General features: G+C 36.3%; 1 protein-coding gene across 3 annotated transcripts in view; it reads left to right on the forward strand.

The window, feature by feature from the left end:
- Tfpi (tissue factor pathway inhibitor) overlaps positions 1–19,021 on the forward strand; it is a 58,559-nt gene that overhangs the window by 22,271 nt on the left and 17,267 nt on the right. For all 3 annotated transcript variants that reach the window (XM_045147164.1, XM_012949161.2, XM_045147165.1), the window contains exons 2-4: positions 5,370–5,492; positions 12,682–12,879; positions 16,826–16,852. In XM_045147164.1, coding sequence (XP_045003099.1) covers positions 5,375–5,492; positions 12,682–12,879; positions 16,826–16,852 — 343 coding nt within the window. In that variant the 5' untranslated portion in view covers positions 5,370–5,374. The remainder of the gene's footprint in view (positions 1–5,369; positions 5,493–12,681; positions 12,880–16,825; positions 16,853–19,021) is intronic.

Below are 19,021 nucleotides of genomic sequence, written 5' to 3' on the forward strand. Positions count from 1 at the left end.
TACTGTGCCTGTCTCACACACTACAGCCAGCATACCTGGACCAGGGAGCTGGGAGGAGCTGGAAACAGGTATCTGACCTACTCACTCCATGCGGTGCCCGCCTGCCATGAAATTAATTTTTATCCTATAGTTAAAAGGTATAATCTATGCTTTTTCAAGTTACAGTTAGAAAATACTTCAAGACAAATAAATATAAAAAGACCTAATTAATCCATTTATTAATTGTTCATTTTTCTGTACTGCAATTAAGTATTCCACAACTCTGTTTTATTATTTTATTTAGAATACTCTGGGGTAATGTACCCCAGGATTCATACTGCCTGTTTTTTACTAGCCATCTACATATGTGATGTTAGATGTTAAGGATAATGATGTTAGAGGATAATTATGGATCTTTGGCACAAATTCAATATTGCTGAACAGTTTGTTGTATTATTTTCATAGGAATTTTAGGTGTCTTTGAGGAGTCTTTCTTAGCTCTTGGGTGGAAAATAGTTCAGAAGTTAGTGTGCCAGATGTCCATGGCCACACAGACCTTTCACTGAGTCAGTGTCCTTTGGCTTCTTGTTTTATGAATCCAAACAAATGACATTCACAGACTATAGAGTATTTTGTTGTGGAGGATTTTATTATTGTGCATATAAGTATAAATATAGAGCTTAAGACAAAGAAATAATACAGAGTTACTGTAGAACAGGAGAGGGTTTCAAAAAATGGAAAAGATGGCTGGAGAGATGGCTTAGCAGTTAAGCACTTACCTGTGAAGCCTAAGGACCCCAGTTCAAGGCTCGATTCCCCAGGACCCACATTAGCCAGATGCACAAAGGGGCACATGCATCAGGATTTAGTTTGCAGTGGCTGGAAGCCCTGGCGCGCCCATTCTCTCTCTCCCTCTCTCTGCCTCTTTCTGTCTGTGTCACTCTCAAATAAAATAAAAAATGAATTTTTAAAAAAAAGGAAAACCCACCCCACACTTATGAGACCCAAATTATGGACTTTTATTGGAGCATTTTGGCTGGTGGTAACTTTGGTTAGTCTAGCCCCAATGCCAAGTGTCTGGGTGCTATCAAGTTTTATTAAAGGGAATGAGCATTTACACTACTAAGAAAGGGAGCTTTCATTCGTGGAAGTGGGTGATTATCTCTCCCTCTATCTGCCTTTCTCTATCTCTTTCTCTCAATAAAATAAATTAATAAATATAAGAAGGAAGTTACATTCTACTTGCATGAAGATAATTTAGAAATGGTACTTTTATTTACATTTTTAAAAATTATGTGGAGTTAATGATTATAGCTCAGTGATAGTGTGTGCTCAGATCATGTGAGTCTTGGTTTCACCACTAGTATGAAAATCAGTATTAAATAAATAAATAAATAAGAAGAAAGCAACAAAGAATCAAATTCACTTATACCAATTATAACACTGAACATTTGAGACAGTCATCATTCTAATTCTTCTCATTCTTTTCCCTTTATCTTTCCATAAGAAGGTAGCAAGGGAGGAAGGAAGGGAGAGAAGTAAATTGGGAGGAAAAGGAGAGGAAAGAGATAGAGATATAGAGAGAGGAGCTATTATGTTTGATAATTTAGTTGCTCTGGGCTTTTCAACGCACTTCCTAGCTCATCAGTGCTTTACGAAGTAAGGTTAAAAAAACTCAAATATCCACCAAATCCTTGAGCAGCATCCTGACAGTTACTGGGAAGAAAACAGAAAATACAACCCAAACATTATCTTTTAATGTGTCATTCTCAGACCTGCTAAGGGGCATCTGTCTGAATTACAGTGAGAAATTCTCAAAAATTATGCGATTTGGGCTTCTGTGTGAGAATGAAAATACTTAGTAGCAGAAGCCAGTAAGTTAAAAAGGAGACATAAAGGGAAGAGAAAGAAAGGGAGGACGGTACTTAATAGGTTGATATTGTATATATGTAAGTACAATGATTGTGTTGGGGAGGTAATGATGGAGAATGGAATTTCAAAGGAGAAAGTTTTGGGGGGGAGGGAGTGAATTAACATGGGATATTTTTTATAATCATGGAAAATTCTAATAAAAATTAAAAAATAAAATATAAAAAAAAAGCAAAAAAAAAAGTAAGTTGGAGGACTGGAGAGATGGCTTAGCAGTTAAGGCTAATGAGTTTGCCTGCAATGTCAAAGGATCCAGGTTCAACTCTCCAGGACCCACATAAGCCAGATGCACAATGGGGGTGCATGCATCCGGAATTCCTTTGTGGGGGCTGGCCACCCTGGCATTCCAATTCTCTGTGCCCCCATCTTTCTCTCTCTCTCAAATAAACAGATAAAGTGTACTTTCTTTTCAATAAATAAATAAATAAATAAAAATGGACAATAGGCCGGGTGTGGTGGCTCACGCCTTTAATCCCAGCACTCGGGAGGCAGAGGTAGGAGGATCGCCTAGAGTTCGAGGCCACCCTGAGACTACATAGTGAATTCCAGGTCAGCCTGAGCCAGAGTGAGACCCTACTGGGGGGGGGGGGAGCTGTGGTTTTGTGGACCAAAGTTTTATAACTCCAACTTGAAATTTCAAAATGAGTGAGAAATATGTGCCTTATAAAAAAGGAGCCAGCCGTGGTAGCACACGCCTTTAATCCCAGCACTTGGGTGGCAGAGGTAGGAGGATCACTGTGCGTTCAAGGCCACCCTGGTACTAAGTTCTAGGTCCTCCTGGCCTAGCGTGAGACCCTAGCTCGAAAAACCAAAACAAACAAACAAACAACAACAAGAACAACAACAAAAAGACACAAAGGACAGGAGCTGGAGAGATGGCTTGGTGGTTAAGAGCACTTCCTGTGGAAACATGAAGTCATGAAGCGCTAGAGAGGGCCTGAGAGGGCCTGAGTTTGAATCTGTAGAAACCCACATAAACAGCTGGGCACGGCCACGTGTGTCTGTAACCCAGGCCCACAGATAGACAGAGAGCTGAGAATCAACTGAGCTTGTGGAAATAAAAGTGCAAGGCAGGAGGCAGATGTAGGAGGATTGCCATGAGGTAGAGGCCACCCTGAGACTCCATAGTGAATTCCAGGTCAGCCTGGGCTAGAGTGAGACCCTACCTAGAAAATAAAAAAAGTGCAAGTCGGGATAAATAAGATACTTGGGCTCAAGATGATGGGCAGAACAACTATGGAGCAGGACACCAGAAGCTCTGCTCTGACTATCTGGCCACTATAGGCAAGTGCATAGGACATCTCATGGCCACATACACATGCATACACCACATACATGCATGCACGTACAAATGACCCCCCGCAACACAGTAATATGCAAAAACAACAACAAAAATCTTAAAAGGTTCAAGGGCTATTAAAGATACTTGCTTCTCAAGCCTACGAACTCAGGTTCCGTCTTCATCCACATAAATCCAGACCCAAAGTAGCGCACCCTGAAACGCACCCATGTCAGCCACAAAACAAGCAAGCAAGCAAGCAAACAAAAACCACGACATACCCAGTTTCAAACAAGGCAGAAGGAGACAATGAACCCCTGAAGTTGTCCTCTGACCTCCACACATGCGCCATGGCGCACAGCACCTACAGAAACACAGACACAGACACAGATACACACACACACACACACACACACACACACACACACACAGACTGCATAAAGGCTTAAAAGATACAGAAATATCCTCTACCCTTTACAATCAGTAATTGTAGAGATTTTATAATGTGATATTTGTTTTATGTACTTCTTGCCCACATGGAAATGAATTCAATGATGTATAATAAAGTTTTTCCTCAAAGAAAAAAAATAGAAATAAAAAATTAAAAAGGACCATAGAGCTGAAATGACCTAACCAGAGAATGAAACTTCATATATGTGTGTATATATATATATATATATATATATATATATGATAAATTATATATATAATAAAACTATATATTATAAAATTATATATGAAAGACAAAATTAGGGCTCAGAGATGGCTTAGTGGTTAAGCGCTTGCCTGTGAAGCCTAAGGACCCCGGTTCAAGGCTCGATTCCCCTGGACCCACGTTAACCAGATGCACAAAGGGGCACACGGGTTTGCCGTGGCTGGAGGCCCTAGTGCGCCCATTCTCTCTCTCTGCCTCTTTCTCTGTCTGTCGCTCTCAAATAAATGTGTAAAAATAAACAAAAATAAAATAAAATAAACTTAAAAATTAGGTGTCACACTGACTACAGACAACTCAGGAGGACTCTCTAAATTCTGGATGAAACACCTGTACCTGCACTTGGGGTGTTCATCACTTAGAGCTCACTCTCCTTCCCAATCCATTGGCAGTAGGGACTGAATAACACAGTGTGCGACTTCTTTTCTTCTTCCCCTGCTGTGAGAACATTGCACATTTCCTTTCACCTTTGTGTACAAAAGGGATATTATCTTTCTTTAACCTCACATGCATTGTTACATTATTTTTCTTCTTTGATTTATATATCTTTAAAATTATTTTGAAATAAGAAGAGTCTCTGTCCTGCTGAAATTCATGTTCCTTGCAGTGTGAGAGGATTGGCTCATTACCTCCAGTAGCTTTTCTGTGAAACTCTTTTGAAACAGATAACACAAGTAGGGACAAGAACAGAGGAAAAGGAGTGGCTAGGAAGGGAGAGATTTCTATTGTCTGTGTGTCTGCTTATCTCACAGAAAACCTGGCTAGGAAATTCATTATAAAGCAAATAAATGTCACAGGAAATACAAGGTTGGAATTTCTGAAAATATATCATCTTTGTGAACAAGGGATCAAAGCACAGGCAAAAAGGATACAAAATTGAATGTTTCATTAAAAAATGTGAACAGAACATAATGCAGGAAAAATGAAAGTATAATTAGTTCCGGCTGAGAAAGAAAAATATCTTAGACTGATGTGAAAATACATTTGCACATGAGACATATTATTTTACACTGAAATTACTTTTTATCAGTTTCAAAAATATGTGGCTTTGATATCACATTTTCATAGATATGTATCATTACATTTTGTTCCTATTTACCCTCCCATCACTGTACCTAGCCCTCTTTCCTCCCATATTTAAATCTCGATCCCACACACAAGAAAAAATATTACTCATATTATTGGGCATTTATACATTACTTCCAGTGCTTCTCTTTTGCTTTGTATTGTCAAAATTTGTACTTGAGCTGCATGCATCAGTACTATTAAGTACAGGTTCTAAGAAAGTGTCTATTGTGTTTAATATTTCTTGTGCCCATTTCATATGTGACTTGTAGAATATGTGGACAGCAACATTTCAACAAATATTACATGTCACAGATATTTGTGTTTGGAAGTTTTTTATGATCTCTACTGGTCATGAGATGAATTCATATTGTTGATTAGGCATGTTTTGCTGCTGTGTTTCAGAAATTATGCATATACTGAAGAAAAAACATGTATTTTGGATGGCTGTGTGTCTGCTGCTGAGTCTGGCCCCTGAGTGTCTTAAGGCTTTTTCTGATGAAGAAGAAGATTATGAAGAAATTTCAGGTAAAATACCAGAAACATTACTGTCTTTAAAAACAAAAATCTGGGGCTGGAGAGCTGGCTTAGCGTTTAATGCACTTGCCTGTAAAGGCAAAGGACCTTGGTTTGATTCCCCAGGACCCACGTAAACAAGATGCACAAGGGGGCACACACATTTGGAGTGCATTTGCAGTGGCTGGAGGCCCTGGAACCCCCACGCCCCATATATATATGCCAATTTCTGTAGCTCTCTCTCTCGCTCACTCAAATAAATAAAAACAGAAAAATTTTTTTTAATCTGGTCAGAACTTTCCCTTTTAGTCTAAAAACTCATTATATTTTTCTATTGTAGAGGAAACCTTTTTTTGATAAAATGGCATGCTTCTAATAACAAACACATTAGATTTCAGACTCTGCCCATCATCAAGTCATTTTAACAATTGTCGTCTTGGATACAAGAGTAGAAAGTTTGGTACAAGGCAAGAAAGAAAATGTGAAGGAAATTTTCTGTGAAATGTGATTATATCCTTTTCACTAAGATAAAATTGAGAAGGAAATAGAACTGTATAACTGAGGTTTCTCTCTGTTTTCTTCATATTTTAAAAATAAGAATTTCCTACATGAAACTAACATAAGAATCTCATCAAGAAGATCTAGTAATGAAAGCAAGTCCATAAATCATAAAACTCTATGCTGAGCACTAAAAATATTTATCACTAAATGTTTGATAAGATAAAGACTATGGAGTGATCATTACTGATTTAAAGTTTTCTCAAGAGTAACATACAAAATTAGTAATTATTTACAGAAATCTCAATTTATTAGTAGCAGAAATCCGCACTGTGATAGGTAACATGGTTTATGATGTACAATAGATTAAATATATATATATATATATATATATACATATATATATATATATTTTTTTTTTTTTTAATTTTTTATTTATTTATTTGAGAGCAACAGACACAAACAGAAAGACAGATAGAGGGAGAGAGAGAGAATGGGCGCGCCAGGGCTTCCAGCCTCTGCAAATGAACTCCAGACGCGTGCGCCCCCTTGTGCATCTGGCTAATGTGGGACCTGGGGAACTGAGCCTCGAACCGGGGTCCTTAGGCTTCACAGGCAAGCGCTTAACCGCTAAGCCATCTCTCCAGCCCAAATATACTTAAAGTACTGAGTTTAATGCACTAGACACGTGCAACTGTATAACTGAAACAGTGGGTGGTGCAAGGGAAGATGTTTGGCTGAGACGGGCTCTTAAGGATCTCACACCTTCGAAGAGGAAAGCATAGGGTAGTCAGGCAACTCCAGTGAATGGATATCGTGGAATGACAGAGGCTTGTGTTCAGTACCGTGTGGTATGAACACAAAGAGGAAGTGAACACACCCAAACAACCTGAGACCTAGGCATGAAGAAGCAGTGTCAAATAATTTCCATGAAGTGGAACAGTATTTAATAAAGCAGAAAGGAAAACTGTAGCTTCTGGAAGTAGACATGTGGACATGAGGAAATGGTGGTTACTCCTTTGTTAAGCCTTTTTCTTAAAATGGGAAGAACTAAAGTAATATTTCTATGTCTCTCATACTCAACAATCGACATTTTTATAAAACTACTGTAATAAGCATAAAAGATGATCAGGAATAAATTTCTTGATAAGAATAAAAGCTGTAGTGATAAAATTCAAAAGGATCATTTGGGCTAGGAGAGGAGATTGGCAGGGTGCATTTGAAGAGAGGAAGGGACCTGTTATAACATTTACAGTCAGACATAAATGAATTAGCAAGTGTGGTTTTCCAGCCCAAATCCTTGTGAAAAGAAGTTATGTAAATTCTCCAATGCTCAGCATTATAAAGTTTAAAGAAGGGATGCAAAAAATGTTCTTTCATAAAGCTGTACTACTGTGTGTGGGCATGCTGCGCTTTTTCTGTACTTTTCCTTTAGGAAGAAAGCTGATGTGAACCCTTAAGATTAAGACTGTAAGGAAACTGTGGATTCATAGTATTTAGGAGTCGGTAACCTTGACAACAAAGGCATGACATGGTTTCATGCACAATCTACTGACCTTACTGTCTGGCATCCTAGAACACAAGAAGGGAGAATAGTGTTGTCACCCTCAAATGGCAGACACAACATTTGTAAAATCAATTACAAAAATAACAAATATAACATAAGTCTACTTGGCTGTATCAGATTTTATATTAGCCTATGTTTGTGCTACAGCTAAAATTGATTGTATTACCATCAGATTATCCCCTTCTTCTGTTTTTTTTGTTGTTGTTGTTTTGTTTTGTTTTGTTTTTTTGAGGAAGGGTCTCACTCTAGCTCAGGCTGACCTGGAATTCACTGTGTAACCTCAGGATGGCCTCAAACTCACGGCAATCCTCCCACATCTGCCTCCCAAGTGCTGGGATTAAAGGTGTGCACCACCACGCCCGGCTCAGGTTATCCTCTTTTGTCCCCCATCCCCGTTCCCCTACTCCATGTATGAAAGTGAATAATCCGTATCTGTGAATTTTTTAATATGTGTGTGTGTGAGGTGGGGCCGGGGGGAGAATAGGCACAGGCATGCAACAACATTTATATAGTGGTCAGAAACCAACCCTCCTATGCTGCTCCTCACCACCCACCGTATTTGGGACAAGGACACTTGTTCATTGCTGCCTGTGCCAGCCTATGTTGCCTATGAGTCTCTAGGCATTGTCCTGTCTTTATCTCCCATTTCACCATAGGAGGGCTGGGGTTACAGATGCTCACTACTGTATCTGGCTTAATGTGTATACTAGGAACCCACACTCAGGTCATCAATAGTGTACAAGTGCTTTTAATCACTTAGCCATCTCCCAGAACCATCTGTGAACATTTTCCTCAATTCTAAGTCTCAGGAAAGCTACCTTTTGATGTCCTCAGAGACGTGTCCTTCTGTACAGTAGTACAGCACGCTGAGTCACCCGAGTGCTTGCACTTGTCTCACTGTCTACAGGCTGCATGGAAGAGTGGCTGAGACACATAATTTAATAATTTGCATATCATCAGTGACAGCACAATGCTAAATGATACATCAAGACACAATTTTTTTTTTTTTTTTTTTTTTTTAGTTTTTTGCAGTGGGGTCTCACTCTACCCCAGGCTGACCTGGAATTAACTATGTAGTCTCAGGTTGGCCTCGAACTCATAGCAATCCTCTTACTTCTCCCTCCCGAGTGCTAGAATTAAAGTTGTGTGCCACTACATCCGGCTCTCAAGACACAATGTTAACGTTCAATATGTTAAGTAAGAAATGAATAGCTAGCAAGCATTCAGTTCTCTTAAGTGTAGTGGGATGATACTGTGTGTCACACCTGAGCACTCCCTTAACCCTGGGAAGCTGTGCTCAGCTATACTTGACATAGTCAATGCATTGGAGACCACACTATAGAATATTTGTATGAAATGTTGAGAGAGAAACTATCATATAGAAGAATAATGAACTAATAATGAAAGTCAATAAAAATTAATAAAATTAGCTTTTATTACTCCTATCACTACATAGGCAGCCTTTTATTTAAAATCCCTTTGCTTTTGTGGTACATTTCCACCTCCTTGTGGCAAAATTAAATCTTAGGTTGATGGGCTGGAGAGATGGCTTAGTGGTTAAGCGCTTGCCTATGAAGCCTAAGGACCATGGTTCGAGGCTCAGTTCCCCAGGTCCCACATTAGCCAGATGCACAAGGGGGCGCAAGCGTCTGGAGTTTGTTTGCAGAGGCTGGAAGCCCTGGCGCGTCCATTCTCTCTCTCTCTCCCTCTATTTGTCTTTCTCTTTATGTCTGTCGCTCTCAAATAAATAAATAAAAAATTTTAAAAAATCTTAGGTTGAGCTTAAGGTATAGATAGATAGATATCTAGACAGTTAGATAGCTATTAATAGTTAGATAGATATTAATATAGAAAATGCAAAATTTTAAGTTGATGACAAAACTTAAATATACCAAGTTACAATGTTTACCAGTAAGAATTAATCTTTTTAAAGTTACTGTTTATAATGTGTTGTTTTCCTGACCATATTTGACAATATATGCACTAGATAGCTTTCTGTGTCTTGGGAGTATAGACCTGCAATAAAGGTGTTTATCTGAAATAATATATAAATTACTTGGCGTCCCTAAAATTATGAAATAACATTAAGTTAGGAATGAAGGACAACACATTATAAAACCTATGTGGATATCTCAGCTAATAGCATAAAGTTGAAAGATTCCAAGAGCCAGAGTACTTATTCCCATCTCAGGTCTTAAAATTACTTGGGCATTAAAATACTTAGTCAGTCTCCAAAAGAAGTGTCTAGGATCTAGAAACTCAAAGTCTGACTACTGTTAGACTCCATGCATCTCGTCTGAGACACACCAGTTACTGTCTTTGGAAAAACTAGGCTCTAACAACTGAAAATATCAGAAATGAAATTCTAGCATTCTTAACATTGAGAATGTGAATAGACTATTCAAGAATTTATAAGAATACATTTTATAAAAAGCATTCTGTGACATTGAATTAAAATTGACAATTATAATTTTAGTGATTATTGGCTATTTTTATGGTTATTTTTCAAATTTTACTTATCTGTAAATATTTACCCATGGGAAATATTTTAAGAGACCCTCAAGATGCAATTATATTTATGTTATGAATGTATATATAGAAAATGCTTGCAATGATAGCTTTCGAGGAAGTTTTCAAATGTGTAAGGAAATGATATTCTAAATCTTAATTAGCAACACATATTTGCAGGTAACAACAAAACTTGGTATGTGCCTGAAGGGCTGTTTTAAAAGCTAGTCATCTTTCACACATTTTTTCTGCATAAAAATGAAAGAATTAAGAATGAAATTTAGGAATCGAGAGATGACTGAGCAGTTAAGTCACTTGTTGAGAAGCCAAAGGACCTCAGTTTGATTCCCTAGGACCCACGTACCACAGATGCACAAGGTGGCACATGCATCTGGAGTTTGTTTGCAGTGGCTGGATGTCTTTCTCTCTTTCTCTCTTTCTTTCTTTCTTTCTTTCTTTCTTTCTTTCTTTCTTTCTTTCTTTCTTTCTTTCTCCTTCCCTCTCTCTCTCTCTCTCTGTTTCTCTCTCTCTCTCTCCATATATATATATGTGTGTGTGTGTGTTTGTGTGTGTGTGTGTGTTTCTCTCAAATAAATATAAATAAAATATTAAAAAGAATGAAATTTAAATGTATACATAATAAAAATAATGTTTATGGAGAAAACGATTTAGTTAAGCTGTTGATAACAAAAATTATTTTAGAAACTATTTGTGAAATTAACATTTTTATTTTATCAGTAGGATAAGTTCATTCTTATTGCTGTATTCTGAATAATTTTATTATAGTCAATGAAAGCAATGTTTTGAAGCTACCCATAGGTTTTAATTTAACATTACACTGCTGCCATCTGGAGGACAAAATTGCTTACAGCACTTAAACCAAACCAGTTATGTTGCCTGGTCATCATTTTTATTGCAATGTTACTAGTTTTCTTTTTATATTTTAATTTTCTAGTTTAAAAATTGAGAGTAAACTTTAATGTATTTACTGGTTATCATTTGTTTTGTAAATATTATGAAATTTGGAATGAATGAAAATATTTAACACATGAAAGCCCTCTTACAATCACCATTTATTGAGGTGAGAGAACTGTATACCAATACCACTTTCTTGATGTTTTTCAAAGAGATGTTTTTAGCCATAGTCACTATACTGTACAAAAAAGTTCCTGAATAATTCTTCTTCTTTAGCTGAAATTTTGGATGCTCTGTTCACCATTTTCCTAACTTGCCACTTTCACTTTTATTTTTGATTCTATAAGCATGTACAAATTATTTAAATTAGTCCTGATGTACATATCTTTTCATCAGAATAAATTGTTCCCTGATAAAAATAAGTAATTGGCTGGGTCTGTGGTGTTGCATGACTTAAATCCCAGCACTCAGTAGGCAGAGGAAAGATGAACGCCATGAGTTTGAGGCCACTCTGAGACTACAGAGTGTGTTTCAGGTCAGCCTGAACTTGACTGAGACCCTACATGGAAAAAAAAAAAAAAAAAAAAAAAAAAACCTAAAGTAAATAAATGAATAAATATTTAAGAATAAATTTTATAAATCAATGTCAAACAGATTTTCTCATTATGTTTAGCTTTTTTGAAAATTAATCCTGGTAGGCAAGCAAAAGTATGCCTCGTGCAATGTATTTTGAGTAATATAAAATACATCAGTTTTGAGAGTTTATACACACACATGTTTGTGTATTGCTACTTAGAAGCCTTTTTTCTTTGGGAGGGGGCTCACAGTAGAGTCTCACTCTAACCCAGGCTGACCCCGGAATTCATTATGCAGTCTCAGGGTGGCCTTGGAATCACAGCAATTTTCCTACCTCTGCCTCCCTAGTGCTGTGATTAAAGGCATGCACTAACACATCTAAGAAGGCACTCAATAAAATTGAACATACTCATTGCGTCAAAAAACTGCTAAGATAAAGACATTTGTATGAGGAAGGCAGAGGATAGCTCAATGGTTAAAAGTAATTGTTTGCAAAGCTACTAGCCTGAACTCAATTCCCCAGCATCCACATAAAACTACTCTGGGCCAGACTTCTTAGCAGTAGCAAGAGAGCCTGTCTTGAAGAAGGCAAAGTCTCCTCTGATAACAACGTGCTCACATACATTTATATATTTATATTAGTACATACACACATAAATAAAAATTTTAAAAGAAGTCACTATGTGTTTGTAATGTGGATTCATGTGTTTGAGGATGCCTTACCATAATAGCCTGATTCCATCTCAAGCTTCTGATATACACTGCATCAATATACACTCACAAAAGCCTAGAAAAAAATCTGTTTTTTTCTTAATAGATTACTATCAAACATTATTATTAAATGGATTATGTCATTAATAATAACACATGCATTAATTTTATAAGTAATTAATATTAATATTAAATATTAATAACAATATCAATAAATATGAATTGTTGAGGTTAATAAGAAATATCTTATTTGATGAACTTCTTACCTTTTTGACTTTTCCCAGTTTTCAATGAAACTGCTTTATTGTGGTTAAACTTTTCCTTAAAAATAAGGTCTGTTATAAAAGAAATGTAAATAAAAATGAGAATATTATTATTGTGTTGTTGAAGACTACAAATTACAATATTTTCATTTTTGTTTTACAGATTCTACCTTGCCACCTCGTAAACCTAAGCATACATTTTGTGGATATAAGGCAGATATTGGGCCATGTAGAGCATTGTTGAAGAGATATTTTTACAATATTTTCACTGGAAAGTGTGAAGAATTTATATATGGGGGCTGTTTAGGAAATAAGAATAGATTTGAAACTCTAGAGGAATGTAAAAGTACATGTGTAATAGGTAAGTTTCCAGGAAACCTTATGACCTGAGGGCTTACTAGGTTTAATAGTTTTTTTAAAAAAATATGTAATATTGGGCTGGAGAGATGGCTTAGTGGCTAAGCGCTTGCCTGTGAAGCCTAAGGATCCTGGTTTGAGGGTCGATTCCCCAGGACCCACGTTAGCCAGATGCACAAGGGGGCGCATGCGTCTGGAGTTCGTCTGCAGTGGCTGGAGGCCCTGGCGTGCCCATTCTCTCTCTCTCTCTCTCTCTCTCTCTCTCTGCCTCTTTCTCTGTCTGTTACTTTCAAATAAAGAAATAAACATAAAACAAAAAAAATTAAAAATATGCAATATTGTTCCCAAAGGATACCACCATTTATTTTTGTTTTACTTTTCATTCTCAACCATTATTTCACCATATCAATTACTATGAAATTATTAAGCCTCATTTAATGTCCTCTCATCTTCCTTTTAATGGACAGGGTAGCCCATCCCTCTTCCCCAAGCCCACAAATGAAAAACAATAAAATAAATCCTATTTATCCTCCCTAGTATACCTCAGTTGGCAGTTAAAGAAATTCTAGCCATGTACAGTGATATCTGCCTTAATTCATTCATAGCCTTCCTCTGGAAAGGCAATAACTATGAGAATTCACTGTAAGGCTCCATAGCTGTTAATTTTGATTAATACATACAAATATGTAGATTTCTACTGTTTGGTGCACTCAGTATTGCTACATATAAAAATGGCTTAGGAACTTAAATCACTCATACTGGGACCGTTGATTGCTAAAAGAAGAGCCCTGTAAATTGTATGTTAGCTATCTGTACACACATCTGTTTACTGTAATCTAAAAGTATATTATAAGAGCTGGGGGAATGTCTCAAAGGTTAAGCATCCTTGGCATTCGAGCATGATTGCCATAGGGGCCCTGACTCCCTCTGAATTTGATTCCCCAGCACTAGGAAAGTAACTGCATGGTCATGTCACCCTTTGGATCCAGTCCTGTGGAAAGCAGAGACCAGAGAATCCCTGGTACTTTCTGTATATTTTTGAATGTCATTTTCTAGCCCAATGAATAAAATTTAAGCTTTCCAAATTCTGAAGTATAGTGTTGGAGGTTTTATCAATGCTTGCTGGAGTAAGTTCCAAACTAATTGTTGGTCACCATTTTGAATGTTTATATCTCAGTTTTATTTTCTGAAATGTGAACAATTTGATAAATAGAATATTCTTAGCGACATTTATTTCCCCAGTTTCAAGCCCAGTATTCCCTCATAGCATATTCTTTGACGTGGCTGGATAACAATCTTACAGAGCTAGCTTTCACTAGTAACAGCAAGTGTGCTGTTTTTCCTAAACAATTTTTTAGAAAGTCTGGGCATCCTGGTGCTCTTTACCTGTGGAAACAGTCCCATGCCGTGATAAGACAACTGCTTTGTGTGACGCTTGATGGCTTCTTACAAAACACTATCTTCCTCTTCCAGGAAGTCCTGGGACTATCACTCACACACATCAGGCAGCTCAGTAGCCCACAATGGTGCCTTTGGTGTCTGAGCCAACTCAGCATCTGTACCTGAGCCACTTTCTCCCACTAAGTATGCGTTTGGGCTAAGTTGAAAATTCTCCTCTCTCATCTTCAGAGCATTGGCTACAATCCTGTTTGGCTCAGTCTCTGTCATCCTGTTTTCACATGGCAGCCGATTTAGTTTCATCAGCTGGCCTATTCTTGGAAAATCATACTTGCCTCTCTGTAAATAATTCTCAAATCTCATAGTTAACATTGAGTTACTTTTTTTCCCTTAGAAGTTATCAAATAAATGTCTTTTTATCAGTACAGCTTATTTATATTTTATTTAGAGTTTCACTTCAAACTAGAATACAGTAAGTTATTGTTAAAGATATATCTGGCATATAGAAAAACACTGATAAACGTTGAAAAAAATCACTCAAAAGAAATCTGTCTTCTGCCACACTAGAAATCATCATTTCTTTCAACATAAAAGCTTTAAAATGTGAACAGATACTGCAGTGTTGCAACTTTTTAAATGACGGGAAATAAACAAGATGAACTTTCATCCACACCTCAGACTCCTCTGATTTTTGTGAGAGGTCACATTGGAGCACAGTTAAGAAAGGAATTCCAGAAAGGGCGCTAGAGCCTTTCTGAATGAAAGGGACACAGTCTAGAGAACTAGAAGGAGGCTGTGGTGGCTGAAGTTTTGGAAAGCTTTGTGGGAGGAAATGAACTCCTGGAGAAATTAAAAAAAAAAAAAAAGTCTCAGAAATCTGGATAGTATTTCCTTTGCGTTTGTTACTGAATAATAAAATTATACATACATTTTGTCAAAGTCCAGAAGTTTAAGGAAATTGTTATCAGGGATATGTAAGAGAAATAATTTCCAGAAGTTACACACAACTGTGAGATATTTAGTATATAACTTAATACCAGGACTGAATTTGATTTAGAAAATAGGTGGCTTTGGGCTGTACCTAAAGAAGCTTAAAGGATCAGCTGATACTGAAATCAATTAACTGCTTGTCAAAAAGAATTTAAACATTTTCAAAGGAAGAAATAAACTGCATACACCAACAGTATGATTTTCAAAAATATTCAAATCTCTCTTCCCAGTAAATCTTAAAATTTGTCACATGCAGTTGTCATCCATAACAAGGAGAATATATTCCATCAACAGAATGCATAAAGGTGATGGGATTAGCAGACAATTAATTTAAAATAGCTATTGCTGTTCTACAAAACATGTGAAAGAAAAATGCACATAGTATACATAGTATACAGAGAAATGGTAACTTCTTTTTTTTTGGTTTTTGAGGTAGGGTCTCACTCTAGCCCAGGCTGACCTGGAAATCACTACGTAAACTCAGAGTGGCCTCGAACTCATGGTGCCCCTCCTACCTGTGCCTTCCGAGTGCTGGGATTAAAGGTGTGAGCCACCACGCCCGGCAGAGAACTAACTTCTAAACATGAAAACTATTATCTGTAAAACAGGAAAGGTATCATAGGAGCAGATTATAAGCAATGAAGAAAAGTCCGTGAGTTTATAGATAATGCAGTAAGTTGTTCAAAATGAAGTACTTCTACATTATAAAAGGGGTGGGGGGTAAATGTCGTTATTGTGACAACCTGGAAGGAACTGGAGCTCTTTATGTGTAGAAATGGTTACCCAGGCACATAAAGGAGGACTGCTGATCTCACTCATATGTGAAAGTTAAACATTCATAAAATTTCATATGCTCTGGTCTTTTTGCACAATAGGGTAACTATAGACAATGATAAGGTAATGCACATTCTAAAGCCTGACAAAAGGATTTTGAAAATTTTCACCATAAAAAGTGATACATGTTTGAGGTAATAGATTTGTTTGTTCTTATGTAAATGTTCTATAATGATTACATGTATTGAAATATGACAGGATCATCAATATTTACAATCTGCATATTTTCTTTTTTTTTAAGTCTTTTTTTTTTTTTTTGAGGTAGGGTCTCACTGTAACTCTGGCTGACCTGAAATTCAGTACATAATCTCCGAGTGGCCTCTCTCGAACTCATGGCAACCCTCCTACCTCTGCTTCCCAAGTGCTGGGATTAAAGATTAAAGGCATGTACCACCATGCCTAGCTTGTGTGCTTTCATATATAGCTAAAAATAAATGAATTTTTTAAAAGTAAGGTAAGGGGTTGGGTTTAAGCTCAGTAGTAGACTTTCTGACTAGACTGGGTTTGATATTTACCACTGTAAAATAATAAATAAAGTTGGCTTTGTGGTTATCATAATTGATAATGTAATCTTTAGATTAAAAAACAATTTAATTTATTAAGATATTCTGTGTAAGAGTAATTTTGATTGTAATGAATATGTTGTCCTAGTTTTTTTTTAAGTCCAAATTCACAATATTATGTTATAAATTCTGGTTATTGATGCATATCCCTTTTTTGTTTTGCAGACAATAAGGAGAAGATCATGAGAGAAGGTGAACTTGTTTTATATATAAATTAGTAGATTTCTTTAAGGCACCCATGTATTCAGTTCTCAGGTTTTTCAGATGTAGTCAGTTACAGATTCATATAACATTTGAAATGTCGTTTGTTACAGTTGACATAATGGCATGATATTCAGCAGGGGCAGTGCAAAGGCTGTGTATGCTCTGTGCTAACACATGCAGGTGCTGAGTGTTGACTCACAACTTCTAGCCACTCCTATGTTACCAACATGTAGATGATTATGTAAACATAGTTAATCTCATTTTATATCCCTTATCTTTAATCCCTCATGAATGTCAACAACTGGTTGCTTTAGTAAATTTCATCTAACATTTTACTAAATGTTGCAGAGGTCAACATACACATTTAACAATAAATATTCACCGTCATACAGACTATAGTTTGAGGAAATTATTGATATTGTACAGAGTATTATTTTTGATCAGAATAATTTCTTTTTACTGAATATATTATATTGGAACAATAAAAATGTAATAATGGGAATAAGAAAACTAGACTGTCTTATACTAATTTTGGATTTCATTTTTGTTCTTGAAACTGATTACATAATCAGTTAGGACTGAAAATTACTCTTACTTAGCACAAACATGGCCCAAACCCTAGGTTCAACTTCCTTTGAGCAAAAGCATAAATGCTGATTTAACCTAGTTATCATTTATGACATTTCCATTGAAAGGGAAAATATCAGAGATCTAGCTCTTTATTAACCCAGGAAATTAAAGGTCATGGAATTCAAAGTGTGTTTAAATTTTACATACTGTGATTCAATTCTGTGAAATACTTCATGAATATCTTTACATTTAACTCACTGACCAGAATTTGATTCAAAAACATAAAACAAAATTCAAGCACAAAGTTTTACAAAATATCAGTGATATTATATTTTTATAACTTTTAAAAACAACTTTCTATAAAAATTGAATTAATTCATAAGAATTTTCAACTATAGGCCAAAGAAGAATTATTTTACATATGTGTAACTTCAACTTCTTCCTAAAATAAAGCCATGTTATTTTATGTAATAACAAACAATGATACCTTCCATATGGAACATATTAATTATACTTCTCAGCATAACTATTTTTCATTCTCTCTTTTAAATTCTCATGCTTTTGTCAAACATAAAATTTGTATTCTGTCTCATGAGATTATTTAAAATTTGAAGGTTGAGAGATTGCTCAGAGTGTAAATGGCTTGTTCCACATGTTTGAAGACCCGAGTTCAGATCCCTAGCACCTGTATAAAATTAGGCATGGCAGTTCATGTCTGTAATCTCTGCTCTTCAGAGGTGGAGACAAGACTATACCTTGAGTGTACAGTCTAGTTTGAGTAGATGAATTGATGAGCTCTAGGTTCAGTAAAAGATAAGACACTATTTAGGAGCTGGACGTGGTGGTAAACACCTTTAATCCCAGCACTTGGGAGGCAGAGGTAGGTGAATCGCCGTGTGTTCAAAGACACCCTAGGATTACATAGTGGATTCCAGGTCAGCCTGGACTGGAGTGAGACCCTACCTTAAATAATCAAAAAAAAAAAAAAAAAAAGGCACTACTTAAAAAAAATAAGGTGGTGAACAGCAACTGAGAAAGACAATCAGTGTTGACCTCTGCCCTGTACACACACACACACTTGAGCATGCACACCTGTATACATATGTATACCTATATACATATGAACATGCATACATATGCCCACCACACATACACATTCAAAAATTATATATTTTTTGGAATTAGTACTGACTAAAATCCAGATAATAATTATTGATGAATTTCTCTTGTGTTATTGTTATAAAAAGTTAAAGAACTGGATCTTGTTCCTTCCATATATATCATATTTAGCTATAAATTATAATAACAGAAATTATAGTAGCAGGAATGCAAAATGACTAAATCACACAACACATTATCAAGGAAGTTCTTGGGGAAAAGGGTTCACTCATTAGAATATAAAATTAAAATCTTTTTTTGGGAAATAGTATGGAGGCTCCTCAAAAAACAAATTAAAACAGACCTACCATGTGATAGTGATCCCATTACCATTATTCAGTACAGATCAAAGGGAAATTGTACACATAGGTTTCATACCCAATCAGTGCAGCATCATGCCATAATATCCAACTATAGAATGAACCTAAA

Source organism: Jaculus jaculus, chromosome 4 (genome assembly GCF_020740685.1).
Source record: "Jaculus jaculus isolate mJacJac1 chromosome 4, mJacJac1.mat.Y.cur, whole genome shotgun sequence".
NCBI lineage: Eukaryota > Metazoa > Chordata > Mammalia > Rodentia > Dipodidae > Jaculus > Jaculus jaculus.